Source organism: Podarcis raffonei, chromosome 3 (assembly GCF_027172205.1).
Source record: "Podarcis raffonei isolate rPodRaf1 chromosome 3, rPodRaf1.pri, whole genome shotgun sequence".
NCBI lineage: Eukaryota > Metazoa > Chordata > Lepidosauria > Squamata > Lacertidae > Podarcis > Podarcis raffonei.
In genome coordinates, this window is record NC_070604.1 from 55,437,039 (window position 1) to 55,457,929 (window position 20,891).

Genomic DNA, 20,891 nt, shown 5'->3' on the forward strand with positions numbered 1-20,891 from the left:
AGTGAATACAACTAATATACACTGTTGCTGCTTTCAGTCTGCAAACAATGTGCAATTAATGCCCTTTCCCCCATTTGCCTTGTGTTTCCATGGCGTTGAAATGAATGGTGTGAAATGTGTCCAGGGCGGCTGTCTACCAGCTCCATCTGGTGCACAGGCTGAGACCCTACCTTCCCGCGGACTGTCTTGCCAGAGTGGTGCATGCTCTAGTTATCTCCCGCTTGGACTACTGCAATGTGCTCTACATGGGGATACCTTTGAAGGTGACCCAGAAACTGCAATTAATCCAGAATGTGGCAGCTAGACTGGTGACTGGGAGTGGCCGCCGGGACCACATAACACCAGTCCTGAGAGATCTGCATTGGCTCCCTGTTATGTTCTGAGTATATTTCACTCCCAGTATGTTTCCGAGCACAATTCAAAGTGTTGGTGCTGACCTTTAAAGCCCTAAACGGCCTCGGTCCTGTATACCTGAAGGAGCGTCTCCACCCCCATTGTTCAGCCCGGACACTGAGATCCAGCGCCGAGGGCCTTCTGGTGGTTCCCTCACTGCGAAAAGTGATGTTACAGGGAACCAGACAGAGGGCCTTCTCAGTAGTGGTGCCCGCCCTGTGGAACACCCTCCCATGAGATGTCAAGGAAATAAGCAGCTATCCTATTTTTAAAAGACATCTGAAGGCAGCCCTGTTTAGGGAAGTTTTTCATATTTAATGCTGCATTGTTTTTAACACTCGATTGGGAGCCGCCCAGAGTGGCTGGGGAAACTCAGCCAGGGTATAAATAATTAATAATAATAATAATAATAATAATAATAATAATAATAATAATAAAAAATAATAAATTATTATTATAATTCAGTAATTGATTACACAGTTAAATACAAAAAAATCTGCCACAAAAGACAGTGAGTTGTTGTTTTTGTTGGAAGCCAAACTGGAATGGAAATAGTGCTGTGTGTGATAAATACAGGTCAGAATGGAAACCATTGCCTTCTTACGCCCCTGGTAAAGCAAAGCCAATCCAACATTCCCATATCTGCACCTGCACAGCTCCAGCTTTGCTACCACCTTTCCCTTCCTCAGATACATCCAGGCAAGCAGCAGCAACATCAGCACAGCTCCACCCCGTACCCAACTAAAGTATTGTCCTTGCCATAAACCAGAAAAAGCACAATCATGGAAAATATGAGTTGTTGCAGCGACTGCACACTCGCTGTATTATGCCAACACGTCCGGTACCAGAAGTAGGCATCACAAGCCATTGATGAAGGTCAAGCTATCAAGGACACTTGGGATGAAGGTCCTTGAGCTTGAAAGGGGGGAATGAGGCATCTGATCAAGGCCTGTATTTTAAAATGAGCTTAAAGATATATTTGCAAATGTTTGTATGTTTCATGCCAGGCAGAAATCAGCTGGCTAAGTACTTTGGCAGTTGTTTATCTTCCTGCTCTGCTGAACAAGGGCCCCCTTGATTTATAGCAGTAGCAGGAGACAAGTTTCTCAAAGTTGTAAAAGGGAATTACAGGCTGGGAGCAAAGGTTATACTGACCCTACATATTACAGAATACAATCAAGCTGCAAAAACACTAATTAAGAGTTGGTAAATAGTAAGATTTATTGTTTAACAGAAAATAATACCATGTGCCTCCCATCAGACTCTAGCCATATTTTCCTAAGAGTTAAAGGGCAAGAGCTAATGGGAAAAGCAGCTGGTTGGGAAAGGAGGGGTGTAAACTGAAGAGGCTGCTTTTGAAGCTGTTTTTACTGAGTTCCTTTTTACTTTGAAAAGGCCTTTTCTTCTAAAAAGCTATCTATGTTATGTATGAGATTTGTTGGCTTAATGTAATTATGCAAAGGATTTAGAAAGTAAGAAATGTTAGATTCTTATGTTAGATTCTTATTTCATTGATGGTGTGTGAGAATGTGAACCCAAGATCTCTGTTTAGATAGAATTTAATACCATGAGCCATCTGTTTTAGCCATTTGTTTTGGAATGCAGGGGCAACAGGGGCAAAAGGTGATCTGGTAATTAAGGTGCCTTGTCGAGGCAAATGTAAGATATATGGCTACTTGTCTGCCATTTATGGATAGAAGGAAATATAGCTCTTTGTCTCCCATAAAAGGTAATAGGAAATGGGTGTATCTTTTATGATTGGTTCTAGCAAACAGCCAATAGGAATTTCAACCAGGCTGATTGGACAGAGGCAGCCAAAGGAGGAGCAAGGGGGCTGGGCTGAGGAAATATAAGTGCTGGCCATCAGGGCTGGAGTGGGCAGAGCTTTGGTAACCATATACCACTCTGTCTATCATTTATTTGTCCGACAAATAAATTATTATTTTAATTTCTCTATTGCTGCGTTGAATATTTCATTCCAGCTAAGCGTTAACCACAAGCAGGGTGCTACACCATGGCGTTATTCTGGCACTGCAGGTGGATAGGCAGGTGAAACTCATGAGAGTTTCCCATGTAAAGGTCAAAAGTGGATCGACAAATTTAAACTATATAGCAGGAAGTAAAGTGGATTCCAAAAGGAAGCCTTTGAAACAACAGTGACTTATTTATTTTAACAAGCATTCGACTATGAGTAACATTTCTAGAAGGAATGAGGAAATAATAACGGGCTCAGTCAGAAGAATGTTGGCTTCAGTATAAGGGCATGTCCAGCCTTCTTAGCAAATAGGAAATAGTTTTACATGATTCACTCACAGTTTTCAGCTTCCCACCTCTCATGACATTGATTTATAGATCCAGTTTCTATTAGTACACGCAAAACTATAATCTACAAAACACCTCATTGTTTTCTCCATAATATTGCAGAGTTGACAGTTTATAATAGTAATGTCATTTTCACCACTCTTTTAAGAGAAATGGAACAGTGAAGATGAAAGAGGTGCTAGAATAAAGAAGTGCTAGAGTTCTCATTGCAGTGGAGAGATGCCTATCTGCCTATGACATCCAGAGAGCAGGACTATCAGCGTGTTCTTAGAAACTGCTTCATACAACTGGTATCCACAGGTACTGAGCAACTAAAAAGTATCTATTTTTCCAATGAGAATGTGAGAGTAACAAGGCAATACATCAAACAGGATGCTGTAATGTGATGATCCAGGATGATATGAGGGCACAAAAACTATGACTATGTACACATTTATCAACTTGATGATAATGTTCAGCCCGGACACTGAGGTCCAGCGCCAAGGGCCTTCTGGCAGTTCCCTCACTGCAAGAAGCGAGGTTACAGGGAACCAGGCAGAGGGTCTTCTCATTAGTGGCACCCACCCTGTGGAATGCCCTCCCTTCAGATGTCAAGGAAATAAACAACTATCTGACTTTTAGAAGACATCTGAAGGCAGCCCTGTTTAGGGAAGTTTTTAATGTTTGATGTTTTATCACTTTTTTATTATTATTATTCATATTCTGTTGGGAGCTGCCCAGAGTGGCTGGGGAAACCTAGCCAGATGGGCAGGGTATAAATAATAAATTAGTAGTAGTAGTAGTATTGCTAATTTCCCCCTGTGGAGTTTCAAGTGGCTTTCATTCATCACTGTACACACAAAAGAGGAGGTTGAGATGCACATTTTGGTGTGCTGTGCTTGAAAAAGTGTTTTTCTGGGGGGCTGCAATCTTGTGTGGGTCACGTGACTCATATGGCAGTGTGAACCTGAAGGGTGGCGTCCCAGATTTGCATCCCATTTTACAGGAATGAAGATGAAACTGTGTAGCCCTTCACAGGGTCAATGGCATCCCTACACAAATGCTTCCCAAATGTAAACGAAAATTGTGAGTGCCAAAAACATAATCGCAATGCAGAGAAGGAGAAGGGAGTTGTTAGTATTTTTATCTTAGCCCTAATTGGAAATCAGTTTCGAAGGGCTTGACACATATTTGGAGAAGGCGCAAACAGGAATCTAAAGCTACTATCTTAACTGCATTTATAACAGAACCGTTGTTTGCCTAGCACAGGGAACATTTTTGTCAGCTAATGGTAGGGTTGCCTTCGCACAGATAAAATGTAATTGCACGGCTAAAATTGGATCACCAAAGCGTACACAAAGTAAAAAAAAAGTGGGGAGGGGGAGTTTTCATTACAGCTTTCCTTTTATCTTTTAATACCAGGAAAAGAGATCATTTATAAGTCAAGTGGCTGAAATGGAGGCAGAGAGAGACGGAGAGAGACCCTTTGTATATCAAAGCTTAGAAGCTGGCACACCAGTCAAAACTCTTTGAACAGGAATCCAGAAATCAAGAATTGCTTGTGGTGATATGGCTTTTGTTTTGTTTTTAGTTGAGTGTATTGTTCTGACTCACATCACAGCTCTTTCTTGATTGTTTCGGCTGAATATTTAACTGGTGAAACAGGGTGGTTTGCCTTTTTAATGGGAAGCTGCACTAATTAAAATGTGACTGGATATCAGTATCTAGGAACCGGCAGTATTTTTTATGTGGTATGCTTAGTAGCTGCTAGCAGAAGGGACACAGGCCAAGGATGTCTACACTTATTCATTGCTCTATTTAGGGCACCTCCTCACTACCATCATATATAGCAGGACTCCAAACGGAAGAACTTGCCTCCACAGTTTTACAGGGTGATGTAGCACAGGGCTTTTAGTGCTGCCACTTCAAATGGCTGTATCCTCAACTCAGACCTAAGAGAAAGTGAAACTGATACACAGATGGCATTATAGCCCCCCCCCCCCACTTGCATTGATCAATAATCTTCTGTCCTCAACTTGTTGGAGGGGCTGCAGGATAGTTGGAAAATTATTTCATCCATTGTGGGAATGCCCAAAGTGAAATAATTTTCCGATAAAATCCTTAGGATTATTGTCTCGACCGCCATCATTCCTGATACCGCACTGCTGTTGTTAAACATACCAGAGTGAATAGTCAGTTCCTGGATAGAGAAGTGGTCCAAGGCAGGACATTAAACCCAAACCTTCACACCAACCCATATCCAAAAGTTCATATTGACTAGATTCAGGGACTGAGTTCAAGAGTCCAGGGTGGAAATGAAAAATGGATTCTCCAGAATCCCTAGATTTGATTGTTCCTCATTTTAGGGATGATTCCATATGCAGGTAATTAGGGGGGAAAACATTTTAATGTGAACACATTTATGGAATGACATTGTAATCCTTCCCCTTTTTTCTTATCTTGTGCCATTAATTGTGCCAATATACGGTACCTTTGCACTATCCTAACTTATCACCTCTATTTGCAGGTAATTTACGCCCTTCCATTTCGTTGTGAACTTTGTTCATCTATTTCCTGTAGTGTCATCACTGATAAAAAAAGCATGAACTATAGGAATCAGTCCTTAGTCTGATTTAAGCAAAACGTTAAAAAAACCCACTAAGCAATGCCACTTGATTTTTTTCAGGTATTTTATGAAAACTTCTGCCACTTAGTATTACCAGAGGAAAGACAAAAGCCTGAAGTAGGGACCCACTAAAGAAGAGGTGTGTTTTTTTAAGAATGCAAACAGATCACACACTATTTTGATCACTTAATCCTCATAATCAAAACCCATTTTTGATCTGCAGAAAACCAGTCCTTCAAGTTTTCAGGGACAGCTATGTTGGGCTGCATAATTTATTGTTCTTTGTACATAATCTAGTTGATATGTAAGGTTATGAATCATGCTTGTTGGTCCAATCCATGCAGCTGAATAACAATTATTGTAACAACAAATAAGAGGTTTCTGTGCATTTAAAGCATGACATCTAGAGACTATTAATCACTACCACCCACTTAAGCTTCTTAATAAAGGAGAGTTATTTTTGGTCGCAATGTAGGTGAAGACAGAAAACAGAAGGAAGAGTATGGGAAGGGAAACAGCATATCCACAAAGAGGCAATGCTAGTCATTGAGAAAAGCAGTGGCTTCAATATTTCCATATTTCATCTCACTTCTTCCATCTGAAAAAAAATATTTCCCCTTAAAATACCAGTTCAAGCCTGGGGCTAGAATGTAGAACAGAGATCTGAGGAAACAGGTTCTATCTTGGAAAGCAGTGGTGGGCAACAGGGTGTTTTTGGAGATGTTTTTCTCTCTCAAGCACCTCATAGAATGTTGGAAAGCTTAGGCCAGAGGTCCTGGGGCAACTTCTTCTTTCAGAGGGCCATGTCATGGGCACATCAGTGCTCACCCATCGCCAGTTACACAGAGATCCTCGTTCATAGCTTTACTTCAATCTTTACTCCAAATGGTACATGCTTTGAAGCTTGAATTCCTTCACAAAAGTTGCCCAGCATATCACATTATATCAACCTGAATTCATAAGTTGAATTCAGACAATCACTTTCTGAATGCCCCGCTTGCAATCGTTGGCATAATCAGGTTTAACATATTGCATTCTTTCAAAGAGTAATTTCTTGTGCAATTTCATCTGATTTAAAAGCTCTCATGCTACAATGGGAGTAAGCGCCATGAAACCCATTCAGACTTACTTCTGAGTAGACATACATAGGATTGTGTTATCATGCTCCTAAAGTCAATATGCAGCTGATTTCTTTTTATTTCTTTAAATCCTTGTTTACAAGGCAGGGCAAAGTACATTTGGATATATGACAGATATTGCCTCCAGTTGAAGATAGGAGCTGACATTTATTGCTACTAAATTATACAAATGTCACTCTTTTTTCTTTTCTTTTTGTCATTACTGTGTAATCTATAGGGACATACATATGCATGATACACATCCATATACCAAAAAAAATCATCAATATTGATTTATAACAAACTAAATGCATGATTATTGTGAATTGCTGTACGTGCTTTGTTGTACCAATAATCAAGAAACATATGTGAATTTTAATTTAAAACGTTACACTTTTTCTTTATCTTTCAAAACCTGTTCTTTTGTGCACTTTAGTTTTCCATTCTGCAGTGGTGGGAAACTCCCAGTCCATCTAGTGCTTAGCATAGATAATTTTAGCAGCAATTAGCATAACAATCTCCAGTGCCTATCAATTATTTTATATGTCACTGTAATAACAGAAGATCAAGGGGTATTTTACAGTCAAGCAATCTTTTTATTGCCTTGTTAATATTAAACCACAAAGCCTTAGATGTGGAAAATGCCACATTTGGTTAAAAAACATTCTTGATTCTCTTTCTGATGTTAGAGCATAGCAGGTCCTTGAACTACCTGTAATTCTTTATAGGTTTCAGACCCGTTTAGTCATAACTAGATCTTAGGTCACATACAATCTAAGAAGTTGACACTGTTTCCAGACATTCTCATAAACATCAAGATTTAAGACTATCTTACATATTGGATCCAAGTTATCCCCATTTTTTCACAACCTCTATTTCTCAGTGCAACTTCAACAATATTTGGGGTGGTATTTAACTCAGTTTTACTCAGAGTATATTCCATGAAATTAATGAACATTAAGTTAAGTTCATTAATTTCTTTGGTCTACCGTGAGCAAAACCTATCTGAACATTTTTAATACTCGATTTTTCTGAAGTCACCAGGAAAAAGCACACAAGTCAATTCTTTAAGCTGGCATAGTCTTTCTTTTAATTCCCGCATTTAATTTCCTATCTCCAGATATTCAAACTAGAGTGGCCCACACAGGGAATCTTTGAATGACCAGAATATTAGCACGCTTCCGTGGAAAGAAGCACTTGACTTACACTGTTGACACACAGCTGTAAAGGATTTATTTGCAGGACAGTGAAAACAAGTTCAATGTTTATCCAGTCTAAACATTTTTATATAATGCATACAATTAACATGACAGAATTTCACTCACTTGGAGCAAAGTTGTTTCTTTCCTTGGAACAGCTGTTTCACTCTGCTATCTCTAAATCATGGTGCATCCCTACCTGGGTTATTTTCATATCCAGCTCCACCACTAAGAGGTTTACTGCTTCCCAAAATAACTCTGCCCTTTCTCCTCTGCAGCCCTTATGCCTTGATCTGCCTCCTTTACTTCCTTCAAATCCCTCCTCAAAACTTTCCTTTTCTGTAATGCCGATATTCTGCTGTAAAATATCGTGCGCACACCATACGTTTAAAGCATGATTTTCCCCAAAGAATCTTGGGAACCGTAGTTTACCCTTCACAGAGCTACAATTCCCAGCATCTTTGACAAACGAAATTTCCCAGGATTATTTGGGATGGGGTATAACGTGCTTTAAATGTGCGGTGTGTCTGCACCCTAGATCATTGTGTTACTTACACAGATGTCAGCCCTACTGAGATAAATGAGGCTTACTTCCAGGTACATGCTTGTAGGATTTTGCCACCTTAATTCTCAGTGCACATGCCCTCTGCTTCCTTCTCATTGACATGTAACATTCAACTGATACTTAAACTCATATTTCAGTGAATGTTGGCTGAAACAGTGAAAGAGGCCTTTATTAAAAAGCAAGCCTGAAGGGATACTATGTTTTTTGTGGCCAGTTTAGAAAACAAAAGTGGGGTTGTTTTCAATCACAGCCCTCCCTCCATGGTTTAGGTTATTAAAATTAACAGTACAGCTGGCTAACATTTGTTGTCCATAATACATTGGCAGAAGGACATTTTCGTGTTTAGGCAAAACAATTGGCACTAAAAGAGCAAGGACAGGTGATCAGTTGGTTTCCATGGTTCCTGTTTGCAGTGCTGAATATAATCGAAAGCAAGGCATAGACAAGCAACAGAAGCAGAGAGAGCATATTCTCAAAAGTTTAAATTGTGTGACTAGTACTACTCGTTAAAATTAAAACTTGGTGATTCAAGGCATGTTAGGATACTTAAGGCAACCATTCCAAATAGTTAATTTATATCATAAAACTACATGTATTGATAGAGCTAGAAACTACTATACTGTAGTTTGAGTCATTAAAAAGAAAATCATATTGCTCAGAAATAAGTTCTCTAGATGTTTTCATTATAAAGCTGAAAATATTGGCCAAATCATTTTAAGCATTTGCCAAAGAGATACAGAGAAAGAGAACTGGAGAGGAAAGAAGCTTACTGGCAGAACAACAAATCTTTCTATATAGCACCATAGGGTCAAACTTTAAAAACCTAATCAGAATTTCCTTCTGTAAACTGTCTTTTGCCCGCAAGGGGATGCAGCTCGGAGGAGGTGATATTGATAAGTTGGGTTAGAAAGAAACCTTCAAGGAAAACAGTCACACAAGTGCTATGTGTAGTTTGTGAAAGTCATTCACCACCTATCAATTGTGTTTTTAAAGCTGCATACCATATGTGAATAAAGTGGTGAGCTCAAAAATGCAAGGCCCTCTCTCGCACCCAAAAGGTCACCCATAAATGAGCATTTTCCCCCTAAATAATGAAGTAATCATCTGCTCACACTCAAATTGGTATCAAGCATTGCAGGAATACCCAGCAATACATACCTGGCGTGTTTCTGGCAGCACCAAGAACACCCTAGCATGCTACTGAGACCAACAGGATGTTGTCTGCATGAAGAGCACAGTTACCTTAGATGCTCTTTGACTTCAAAGTTAACAAGCCTATTATATACCTCATACTCATGTTTAAAGGTATGAATTTAAGAGACTGAAATGTGCTTCATACCTTATACTAGTGATGGGAGTTGGATATTGGGGGACCACAGATTCCCTATCAGCTCCATCTAAAATAGCCAATAGTGAGTGATAATGGGATCTGTATTCCAGCAACATCTAGAGGGCCACAGGTTCCCCATCCCTGCCTTACATTTTCCCTAAGTTTCTCATCTAGGAAAGTGTACAGAACTAATATGTAGATCAAGCCTACACAACTTGTGATTCGCACGCAACCCCTTTGAGGTCACATTGCACACGAAGGGAGCACTTTGCAGGAATGGACTGGCCTTATGATACACATGGAAATTTGAGCACATTGCTAATGCTTCTCTGCCTACATCTCTGGCAAGTCCTCTTTGGTCTCCAGGTCAAAATATCCAGCACCAAATCCCACTCCTTGGTAACAGGTCAGATGCCTAGTCAACTCCCCACTCAGGTAAGCAATGGGAAAAAATACTTGCTGCAAAGCATAGCTTCTGCAGCTGTTTCCCATCTCTCCCTGCCTTTGCCATATGTGAGCAATGTGTCTTTTCTAGGCTGTATTGCTCTCTAGCACCCTTCACACCCAGCACTGTGTAGCAGAACCCCCAATTTCCACATGCAGTCAAACCTTCTGTTGGCAAGGCCCAGTACTCCACTCCCAGCCACCACCGTTCCTGGCCAAACACTTTTGCCTCGCAGAATTGCAGCTTGGATGCACGGAGCAGAACAAGCTGTCACAACACACTGAGAGGGACAATAGCATTCAGTGCCAACCAGCTATTATGCCAGATTAAAATTTTTGAAAGCCTGTTCATTTTTCCTTTGCAGAACTAAAGAAAAAAGAAAAAAGTATAGAGATCCCCAGCCCACTAATTGCCAACATTCAGCTGTCCATTTACCTGCATCTTTCTGCAGCACACAAAAGAAGCAGATTTATTAGGGCGAAGGGGACCAGAGGCCACTCTGATAAAGTGGGCTCTGGTCCATGGAAGCATGTTTTACTCGCAGCACAATGCTGTGTGTATCTTGTAATTTCCTGTAAATTCAAAGTGTCTTAATTCAAAGATTCTGGATATAGGACTGTTGTCTAGGGCTGCAATCCTATGTACCCATTTTCTTGGGAGTAGCCCAATTTCACTGCTTATCCTCTTAGCCCTTAAAATGCCCCACAACTCAGCTGCTGTACAAAGAAAGTGGCGGTTAATTTTTCTAAGTATTTTTTAGTTCCTTATTCAATTTACTAGTTCAAATGACCTTTGTGCCAATTTAATCTGGAGTAGGATTCACCAAAGGTTTGCAGCCTCTATGACATAACTTCTTCCTCTTTTCTCCTGAGCCTGTGTCTTAGATTGCAAAGCTGAGAGCTGGACCCCATGGTAGTTAACTGCTTTTGTGCAGCACCCAATATATTTTACCCAAACATACGGCAACGTAACATGTGCCCAAACAGAGAGCAGACATGTGTCAGTGCCATGGAACTACATCTGCTTGCTATTTCCCCCAAAGCCACTTTCAGCACATACCTCTGAGTTCTACTGCGAATGTAAGTTGAATTAAGGAAGCTACTGCAGCATTTATTTTTCATGCAAATATAAATCACACACTGTCTTTGGTGTAATGTAAACAAGCTGCAATAAAGCTACAATTAAATCTCTCCAGTGTAATAATATACAGTGGTGTGTTTATAGTTTTCTTAACTACAGCAACAATCCTCATATTTTATAGGTCTAAAATAGATAGGCTTAGTGGCTAAGGTTGACAGTTATCATTTTAATTCTTTTAATAGCAACCCTATATTAAGATAAAATTCTTGAATCCGCACACTGATGAGTTCTCCCCAGATGTTTCCAAGTATGCTGACTTATAGAGAATCCTGCACCTGCTCTGCTGTTGCAATCTGCAGCACAGGGATAGACAATGGGGTGCCCTCCAGATGTTGTTGGACTACAACTCCCATCATCCCTGAAACACTGGCCATGGTTGTTGGGGGTTGATGGAAGTCAGAGTCCACCATATATTGAGGCTGTCCCTGCTCTAGCACATAAAACCTCTTAAAGTGAACTCCATGTTATTTATGAAGGGTGATACTCAAGAAGTATAGAAGAAGGCTATTTTTTTGTCAATTTGCTGTTCTCGCTACACCCACCCCCTTATGCTGTTTCAAACCTCTGGAGATTTTTGGATGGGGCTGCAAGGATGGAGGGTGAATATGCAAAATATCACTCCCCTCCTCCTCTTGCCTGCTGACTAGAAGCTTCCACTGGCTCAAAGGGCTTTCTGTCATAAGAAGAACAGCATTGCATACAATCCTATGAACTCCTATCAATTTGCTTGCACCACTTCACAATTTCAGCAGTGCTGTGATGGTTTGTAAGTCATGAAAAACCATGGCTTAGTATTTTATTATTATTTATTTTAAATAGTGTTATATTTCTTACTGCTAAGAAAATCTTGAAGCAGGTCACAACACGAAAACATCCATTAAAACTATTTCAAAATGCAGCTATCAGAATATCAAGAAATATACGGCTGTAGAATCCAGTATTGATGATCAGGAAACGTCTAAGCAAAGAGATGTGTTTTCAGTAAACATTGGAAGCATGCTACTGTTGATGCTGCCCAAATAATGGGGGTGGGAGAAGCTTCTACAGCACCACCACAGAAAAGGCCCATTTATATGTTTTTGCTAGATGACAATCTGCAGATTGTTGTGTGGCCAACAGGCCTCCTCTGAATATCTTAATCAATCTTACAGAGAGTGAAGGTGGTCCTTCAGGTAAACTGGCCCTGAGTTGCTTAGGATTTTATATGTTAATAAGAAAAGCTTAAGCATTGTTTGGTAGGCAATAGGCTTTCATTATTGTGATGGGAACAAGTCACAGAGAACTTCCAGCTCACACGATTCCACCGTACTGGTGTGGCCGTGTAGAGATCAAAAGTTTCACTTCTGCTTTTGACAAGTTGCAGTTTAGCAATGTAACCAAATCCTAAACTGTGGTTATTCTTAACTGGTTAATTGAACAAAACAACTTTGTATCCCATCATTTGAAGTTGGCTTGTTTTGAATAAACCATAATAAATATTAATTGCAGTTTATCAGGTTTGGATGAAATGACAACCTATGGTTAATTTTTTTAAAAAGGAAGTGAACAGCTCAAATTTCCACCTCACAGTCTTGCCAGAGGTGGATCTGGGAGTATGTAACCCCAAGACTTGTTGAAGCTCATTCCCATCACAATAAATCATGGTTTATTATCACATCTGACCTAGGTCACTATTTTGCTCTGTTGCTTTAATTAAAAGATATTACTAAATTACCACTTTCAGATTGTCATTATTTCACAGGTGGGATGCAACTGCATATTGGCAAAATCAGGTTGTACACTTAAAGTGGATTTGGCACTTTTGCTCAACAAACATGCTGCTTTTTTAAAAAAAGGATTTTGTGGCAATGAAAGTGATGGGAAAATGCACTAGGAAGTGTGGGATAACCATTGCTTGATAGGATGTTGCCTGCAATCTCCATGCATACAAATCAGAATGAATGTTCAATAAACAGGTCATCTGGAAGCAACCTATGTTGCTTTGTTATGTCTATATGACAGAAACTATTCTTACTCCAGATTTCCTTGTTACCTGAAGTTGCTGTCATTTCCCACCCCCACCCCCGCAGCTCTCTGTCTAGCTATTGCTATATGTCAGCTGTACCATGTAACAATATACATTTCAGAACTTACGGTTCAGCTTCAATGCTCTGGTCAGGAGCCACATAGTTGGCAGGGATGTAACCTTGCCGCTTCTGTCCATGCTTAGCAGACCCGTTCTCCACGAGCAGCTTCGCAAACCACCAGCTCCCTTGAGATTTATCCAGCACTTCAAGCTTATCTCCAGTTCGGAAGCTCAGGTCTTCCTCTGTACGGGCTTGGTAATCAAACAGGGCCACATATTTGCAAGTCTGCTTTGATGGATGAAGAGGCGGTGGGTCTGGGATGTGTATACAGATGGTGTTCGACGAGTCTGGCGTCACAGTCGAATTGGTGGTAGTTGGGTTAGACTTATCCTCAGTCCCACAATTGAAAAGCCAAGGCATATAGGGCTCCAGACAAGCACAATATTTCCAACAGCAGTTCCCCATTCTGTCCCCTTCTTGCTTGCGGCCTGTATTCCTTCAGTCCCCTTCTTCCTATCCTGAAGCATTCAAGATCCCTTCACACCCATTTTTTACATTCAGCGTCATTTTAAAAATTGTCCCAGGACTCCTTCCTCTAGTACAAAAGGCAAACGATCTCACTGGACGTGTCCTCTTCTCTGCTTCTCCCCCTCCAAGTCTTCTTCACCATAAGAGTTTCCTCCTTGCCTTCCAGCTCCACGCTCAGGACTGAAATCTGAGCACTGAAGTGCAATTGTTCATGTCAGGGGAATTTTTTCACTTCCTCTTCTGATCGGTCAGAAAGACCTGAATTGTCACGTTGGGGCCAAAAAATCTTGTAGCAACAGAACAGGTAAACAGAAACAGTAGAGAAAGCTTCCAGCTGAACTTCCCTGAACTTCCCTCCTCGTTCCCTTTATTCTCTTTAAATGTACTCTGGCAGTAGGGAGGCTCTGCACACATTGTAGCTCCTGGTAATGAATAACCAACCTAACTTGCCTTGTTGCTTTAATATGCTGAGTTGCTTGTGGACAAACTATTTTTTGTATGCACTTCCTGGTTTGCTCTTTTTCCCTTCTGTCTTGGTCACTGGGTGTGTGTTGCTGTCCCTCATACACCACTCTCTCCTTGATGACAGTGCTTCATCTGATGATCATTTTATTGCACAATGAATTTGCACTTTTTTATTTCATATTCACAAAGAATCCAGAAATCTTTCCCAGATGGCCAGGCCACATTGAGGAATGCCTTCCCCACCTCCCTCATTCTTAACATTCAGGAAGAAATTTAAAACATTCCTGATTACGTGGCAATGGGTGGAAGATACCATCCACAGCCACCTTGAAATTATCAGACATTCTTAATTTTTAATTAATTCTTAATTTTTTTAACTGTTCTGGATGTTTGAAAATTTGCTTTTATAATTGTATTGTTTTAGGTGTTGGCACCCTGGGCTCCATTGGGAGGAAAGTTGGGATATAAATTTAATTAATAAGTAAAATAAGGGCCCATCTGTGTTGCAACCTCAGAACCAATAATATTAAATAAATACTGCAATAAATAATAAAATGCTGTCATACTTTGTTCATCTTCTTCTTCCTACAGCGTTGTTATAAGAATAAAATGGTGCGAGAGCACCATGAAGAAAAAGAGGGATATACATGTTACAAATAATAAAATTCTTTAGATCTGAAGAAAACAAATCTAATTTTTTGAGGACGGGGAGTGTCCACAAAATTCTAGAATATCCAGACCTAACGCTTGATTTATTTAGCAGTACTTGCAGCTAAGTGGTGATGCATTGGCTTATGTTTTCATTTTAGTCATCTAACTCTGAATTTAAGAACCAAGCAGTGATTTGCTGACTTGGGTTAGCAACCCTGAAGGGAAGTAGAGTGGTTCACCCAGTCTATCTGCATTTTATACATAACCAATCACCACAGCAAAGCAATATCCTCAATAGTAATTTAGTCACATTTCTCAGATAAACATAGAGTATGCAGTAATGCGTACACAGTCTGCCTCCACTGCCCTCCCACAATGCAGAGCTATCATGCAGTTTCTTGAGAAACTCGTTTGATGCATTTCCCCTCAAACCAGCTTCAATCCACAAGGAAAACATATGCCACTTTGCAGTTAAGCTGAGGTGTGTGCATTTGAGACAGCCATTGCACATGCACAGACGATAGCTTCATGAACAGACGTTGAAGAGCAACTGCAGGGTCAATTCTATGATCTGTGATTCTATGTCATCTCCCACCTTCAACCACAAATCCGCAGACCACAGGAATGAAGTCCACATTCCACAGTTTGGGATCCCCTGGGCTAGCTAATAACAGTAGATTGCTCATCCATGGCCTATCTTATATCAACAGGAGTCGTATATTGTAGAAACTGTAGAAATAACAGGAATGACGCTTAAAGAGGCTTTTTAATGTTGTGTGTCAAACTCATCTAGGAACAGTCTCCCAGCAAATTAATTCAGGTTATTTGCTTCCCTGAGTGGTGCCAAGTTTGAGGGAAACTTATGCTTGGGGATAAAATTGTGAAGGGATATAATTTCAACTTTGCTGCTGACACCTTTATGGCCCTTCGGCAATTTAATGTTGTCCAGTTTTGTGTGTGTGTGTGTGTGTCCATCCTGAGATTCTGTGGAATGAATGGCAGTCTGAAGTACAATCTATCAGTATTTTGCTTTATTAAAAATTATATAATCATAGCATGGGGAAGGATATTTGAAGCAGGCAGCAAAATGTCTGAGCCTATATAAGATTTCCAGAGAGCATTAGCTTGAATTTCTCTGCCCTGATTGCTAGCTGAAGGGTTCCACTTTTCACGGATAGAAGAATTAGTTTTCCAGACATCAAGGAACATTATTGGTAGAAATGCAGCCACTCATTAGTTACTAAAGGTAATGCTCTCTTCACAGTAATGAGGGAGTAGCAACTCCTAGCAATTCACCCTCCCATTCCAAATTAAAGAAACTCTGTATCATCTTTTGTTCTTGCCTGCTTAGCCTCTTTGAACTCATTTCTAGTACTCTTATTAACATCATGACCAAATATGATAAGCCCTCCTTTCTGGGGCTTGTACTGTAAATAAATATACTGAGATTAATGGCAGTGCTCACTAGCAATACAGTTTGCTTGAAAATAATATACATTGATAAAATGCCAGGATTTAATCTATATTCAGGAGACTGTTCCAGTGCCAATATACACGGATGGTAAGCTCTGATCCAATGAGCAAACACATTTTATATCCCTTCCTTTATACAAATTATTTGATTGCCAATGCAAAAAAGAAGCTCTAATTCTAACTTTTTTTTCCAGCGCTAAAAGTTGTTCACTTATCTTTCTCTTAATCAAACCCAGACCATTCATAGGAACGCATTAGACAGAATAACAATAGGTTGGGTGGAGTTTTCAAGAACAGTGTGGTAAGGCTAAAATGGGCTGCAATTCCACAAATGTTTTGCAACATTTGCCACACACTTGCTTCCCCGAAAGGTCTGGCTTTCAGAAGGTAATAATGTGTCAAAAGTGTGTATAGTGTAAATACAGGGTGTATACAATAACATATAGAACTTCTTGAATAATTCTGCACATATCCATAATGACATTTTCATAAGCAGTGGGATTACCACTACGATATGTGACTATGTCTTTTCTCTCCAAAATAAAAGTCAAAGTGTCTAAAAATAAATTTCAGTAAACTGAAAATAAGTAAAACTAAAATAAAGTGTAGATGGGGCCTTAGTTGGATACAATCTATAAAAACCTGGCAGCACAAAAATTCCACAAACTAACGAACTTACCTCCCTCAGCACAGTGACATTGAAATGCACTCATCAGCCTCCAAACCTGCCAAAAATGAGGTCCCCACTAGACAGTCCTTGATGCACCTAAGTCAGTTGGGGAATCTAAAGCAGGGCCACCAATGTTGTTCAGAGCATTGAGAGGAGATGGTTCTAAACAGTGCTTTTTTTTCTAGAAAAAGTGGTGCCGGAACTCACCATGAACATCTCCCTCTTTTGCTTAGAATGGCAATGCTGCCCACTTGAGGCCTGGAACCCACCTGAGAGGTTCTGGAACTGAGTTCCTGTGAGTTCCCTCTGAAAAAGCCCTGGTTCTAAATGTACCCAGTCCTTTAAAAAACCATCAAGGCTTCAAAAGCACCAACCAACACTTTGAATTGTGCTCACAAATAGTTGCCTGTGAAAGCTGGAAAGGACCAGAGAAATATGTTGTGTCCTGCCATCCAGTTGATGTTTCTGATTATTTTCAAGGACAGCACCATAGGAAACACAAATTCTTGAAGCATGTTCAGGGTCAGTCACATGGAATGGTGCCTCAGTTTGTGAAAGAGGTTGACCTAGCAATAGCTGCTGCTAAATTCCTTAATAAAAATTGGTGCAGAAGCTGGTTTAACTTAGCAGTGGCAAACGTCAAGTACTGTGGAATCCTGCAATTTTTCCAAGTCAGACCATTGGTCCATCGATCTCAGTATCTTCAACACTTAACTAGGAGTGGCTCCCCAGGATTTCAGACAGGTTTTTTTCCCTCAGTTGCACCTGAAGTTGCTGACAGTTGAACCTGGAACTCTTTGCATGCAAAACCTGTCCTCTGCCATTGAGTTACAACCAATTCCCAGTGTGGTCTTTGGTCAGTAACTTAGCATATTTGAAGGAGAAGGAAATTTAGGCAGGCAGCACAGGAAGAAGGGCCATTTGTCTTGGCAAAGGATTCTGGAGGCATAGTTTTAGCAATCTAGGGAATGTGGAGTTGTGAGCGACAGGTAGGTGTGCTCACAACTCGAGAAGGAGTGAGTTGACACTGGAGGATAGTGTTAGTACCAAAACAGTTTGTCCTCCAATCCTGATATGACCTCATGTGTGCATGTTTATTAATAGGTTTTCATCATTACTTTTAAGCCAAGGTTGAAAATGTGTAGGTTCCGCTTAAGCATAAGTGCTGTGTGGATGCGAATTGACTGCTGCGGTTAACAGGATAACAATTGTACAGAAATGTTTAAACTGCTAATGGTTCAACTGCTCAGTGTCCCTGCACTGTGCCTCCTGCTGTTAGCATTTTATAAGAATACCAACTTCTAGGAATAATAGCGTTTTAAAGTTGCTTTAAATGCACAGCTTGTAGTCTATTGATGTACATCATTTACACAGAATGTTTTCTGTTGTTAGTGCCATTTTCCCTGATAAAAGCCTGCTGCTACCTCTAATTCCATTAAATCCTGTTCCATTTAACTTACTATCAGCTTAGGCCTTGTTTACTTACACAAAATAATTGTAATGATTAAACACAGCTGTAAAAGATGCGTTTCTCAGCCAAGTAAAGGACAATAATTCCATAAACAAATTAGGAGTTATTTTAACATAGGAAAGACCTTGACTGCAATATTATTTTATGTTTTCTCTTTACTATTTTATTATTTATTTTTACTGGGTAATTAAATCGCAGACTATAGCCGGAACAGTTGGTTTCAGGAATACAGAACACCTATTATTTGCACATTAATTGGCACCATGCTTTACAATTGTGTTTTGGAAAGTAACAACTAAATGCCTCCCCATGCTACATGTAGGAAATTGCTATTACTTTTTGAAATATCCGTGTATGTGTAGCTCAAAGTACTCATTAATATTAGGTTTACTTAAACAAAATGTTATTCAGGAGACCTATGCACATTTGCTAAATGAATTATGGTCTGCACTACAAATCACTTAAGCTACTGTATTTGCACATGCAAATCAAACCAATTTGCTTAAATCTGCCTGAATCAAATCTGCCTGAATCAAAGCATTGCATCTTAAGCTAGTTGTTTTTGTGTGAAATTTTTTTAGGGGGAGGGGGCATTTAATTTGCATCTTAAAGTATACATTTTACCAAAAAAAAGTATTTTGTAAAGAAAAATAATTAGCAGGAAACAGCCTGCATAGTTCAGTTGGTTAGAGCTGGTGCTATTAATGTCAAGGTTGCAGGTTTGAACCCCATATGGGACAGCTGCATATTCCTGCATTGCAAGGGGTGGACTAGATTATACTTAGGGTCCTTTCCAACTCTACAATTCTATGATATCAGAAACAAAATGCCAACTTTTTCAGAGAACACAAACTTTGGTATTCCCTGCCCCATGGAACTTGGCACATCAGACTGCAAACCCATATGTATTTCCAAGGGCTACTATATACTTGGTGCCCCTGCTATAGGGTGTATGGGCATATATGCACATCTATAACACCCAAATTGGAGGCTACAGAAATGGTGTGTCTGCTAAAACATATGCCTGGGTAAATACCTGTATTCAGGACATACAGTAATACCCAAATATAGTCATGTTGTTTCTGTGCTTTCTTAGTTCTGTACATTGCCATTGTGTCCTCACTGAGAAATGGACATCTAGTAATGAATCCCAGTGGTATAGGGTTGGAACTCAGAGACCATCAACTTGCATGAAGTCCAGACAAGACAGAAGAACACAGAGAAACTGGACACTTGGTAGGAAAATCTAGAAGTGCATGCTAATCTAGATGTTCACATGGAAAACATCTTCTGGAGAGCCATACATATAAGGCCAATTAGACCATTGCCCATTTCTAGGCAGGCCTGGCCAATAAATGAGAGTATTAGTAGCTATAGCTATGCTTGAATCTGGAACGTGAATACCATTGTTTCTGCCCTTGCTCAATGTAGCTCTGAGTGCCTTCCCATGTACGACAATAATACATATCAAAAGGCCACTGGTTCTAAATCAAGTCATTTTTAATACAGTGGTACCTCAGGTTACAGACACTTCAGGTTACATACGTTTCAGGTTACAGACTCTGCTAACCCAGAAATAGTACCTCAGGTTAAGAACTTTGCTTCAGGATGAGAACAGAAATTGTGCGGCGGCGGCCCCATTAGCTAAAGTGGTGCTTCAGGTTAAGAACAGTTTCAGGTTAAGAACAGACCTCCGGAACGAATTAAGTACGTAACTAGAGGTACCGCTGTACTCCGCTAAGTTCTACTCCCCTGATGTTTTGTGGAAACTTCTGTGCATTGAAACATTTTTATGCCATCTTAATTCTACAGATCTAAAGAATGGGATGCCTCTTATTCTATAGCTGAATAATGAAACTTTCTGCACCACTCTCCTGACCCAACAAGGGGGAGGGGAGAGAAATAATATACCTGGCATTAGATGCATAAAAATAAATAACAGCCATAGAAATCAAGGAGACTACTGCGTACCCTATGAGCTACAGCATTAGTCCCCAATGGAAAATCACAGTAATGTCCTCTATTTTTAAACAGTTGCACTAGTCAGCTAAGTGCATGTAGGCTGGGAGATGACAGCTGGGAAGGAAATCACTATGCCCACCATAAGCACTTATATGCTGGAACAGAAAATCTTATGGCTGGGCTGTTAGCTTTTAGTTTCCTATATGCCATAAAGGAAAGCTCTTTTTATTATACAAGGAAATATTCTGGCCTGTTTTTTTACTGGAACACTTATTTGATTGTGTTATCATTGTTTTCTGGGTTGTTATCTTAATTGTTGCATATTTTGATCCCACTTCATGCAGAACTTGTCATGGTTAAAGGTTAAAAGTGTGAGCCACAGGCTAGGAAATCTCCAGTTCTGATTCAGCTAGATTTCAGTCAAGTGTCAACTACCTTTCAGAGTGAGGCTCCATGCCTGGAGAGCCCAATGTAATTTTGTAAAAAGC

General features: G+C 40.0%; 1 protein-coding gene across 1 annotated transcript in view; it reads right to left on the reverse strand.

Moving 5' to 3' along the window:
* Window positions 1-14,125, reverse strand: part of FRK (fyn related Src family tyrosine kinase) — a 37,447-nt gene extending 23,322 nt beyond the window's left edge. The window contains exon 1 of the mRNA XM_053381719.1: window positions 13,251-14,125. Within this exon, the coding sequence (XP_053237694.1) occupies window positions 13,251-13,648 (398 nt within the window). The 5' untranslated portion in view covers window positions 13,649-14,125. The remainder of the gene's footprint in view (window positions 1-13,250) is intronic.
* Between the last annotated feature and the right edge of the window lie 6,766 nt (window positions 14,126-20,891).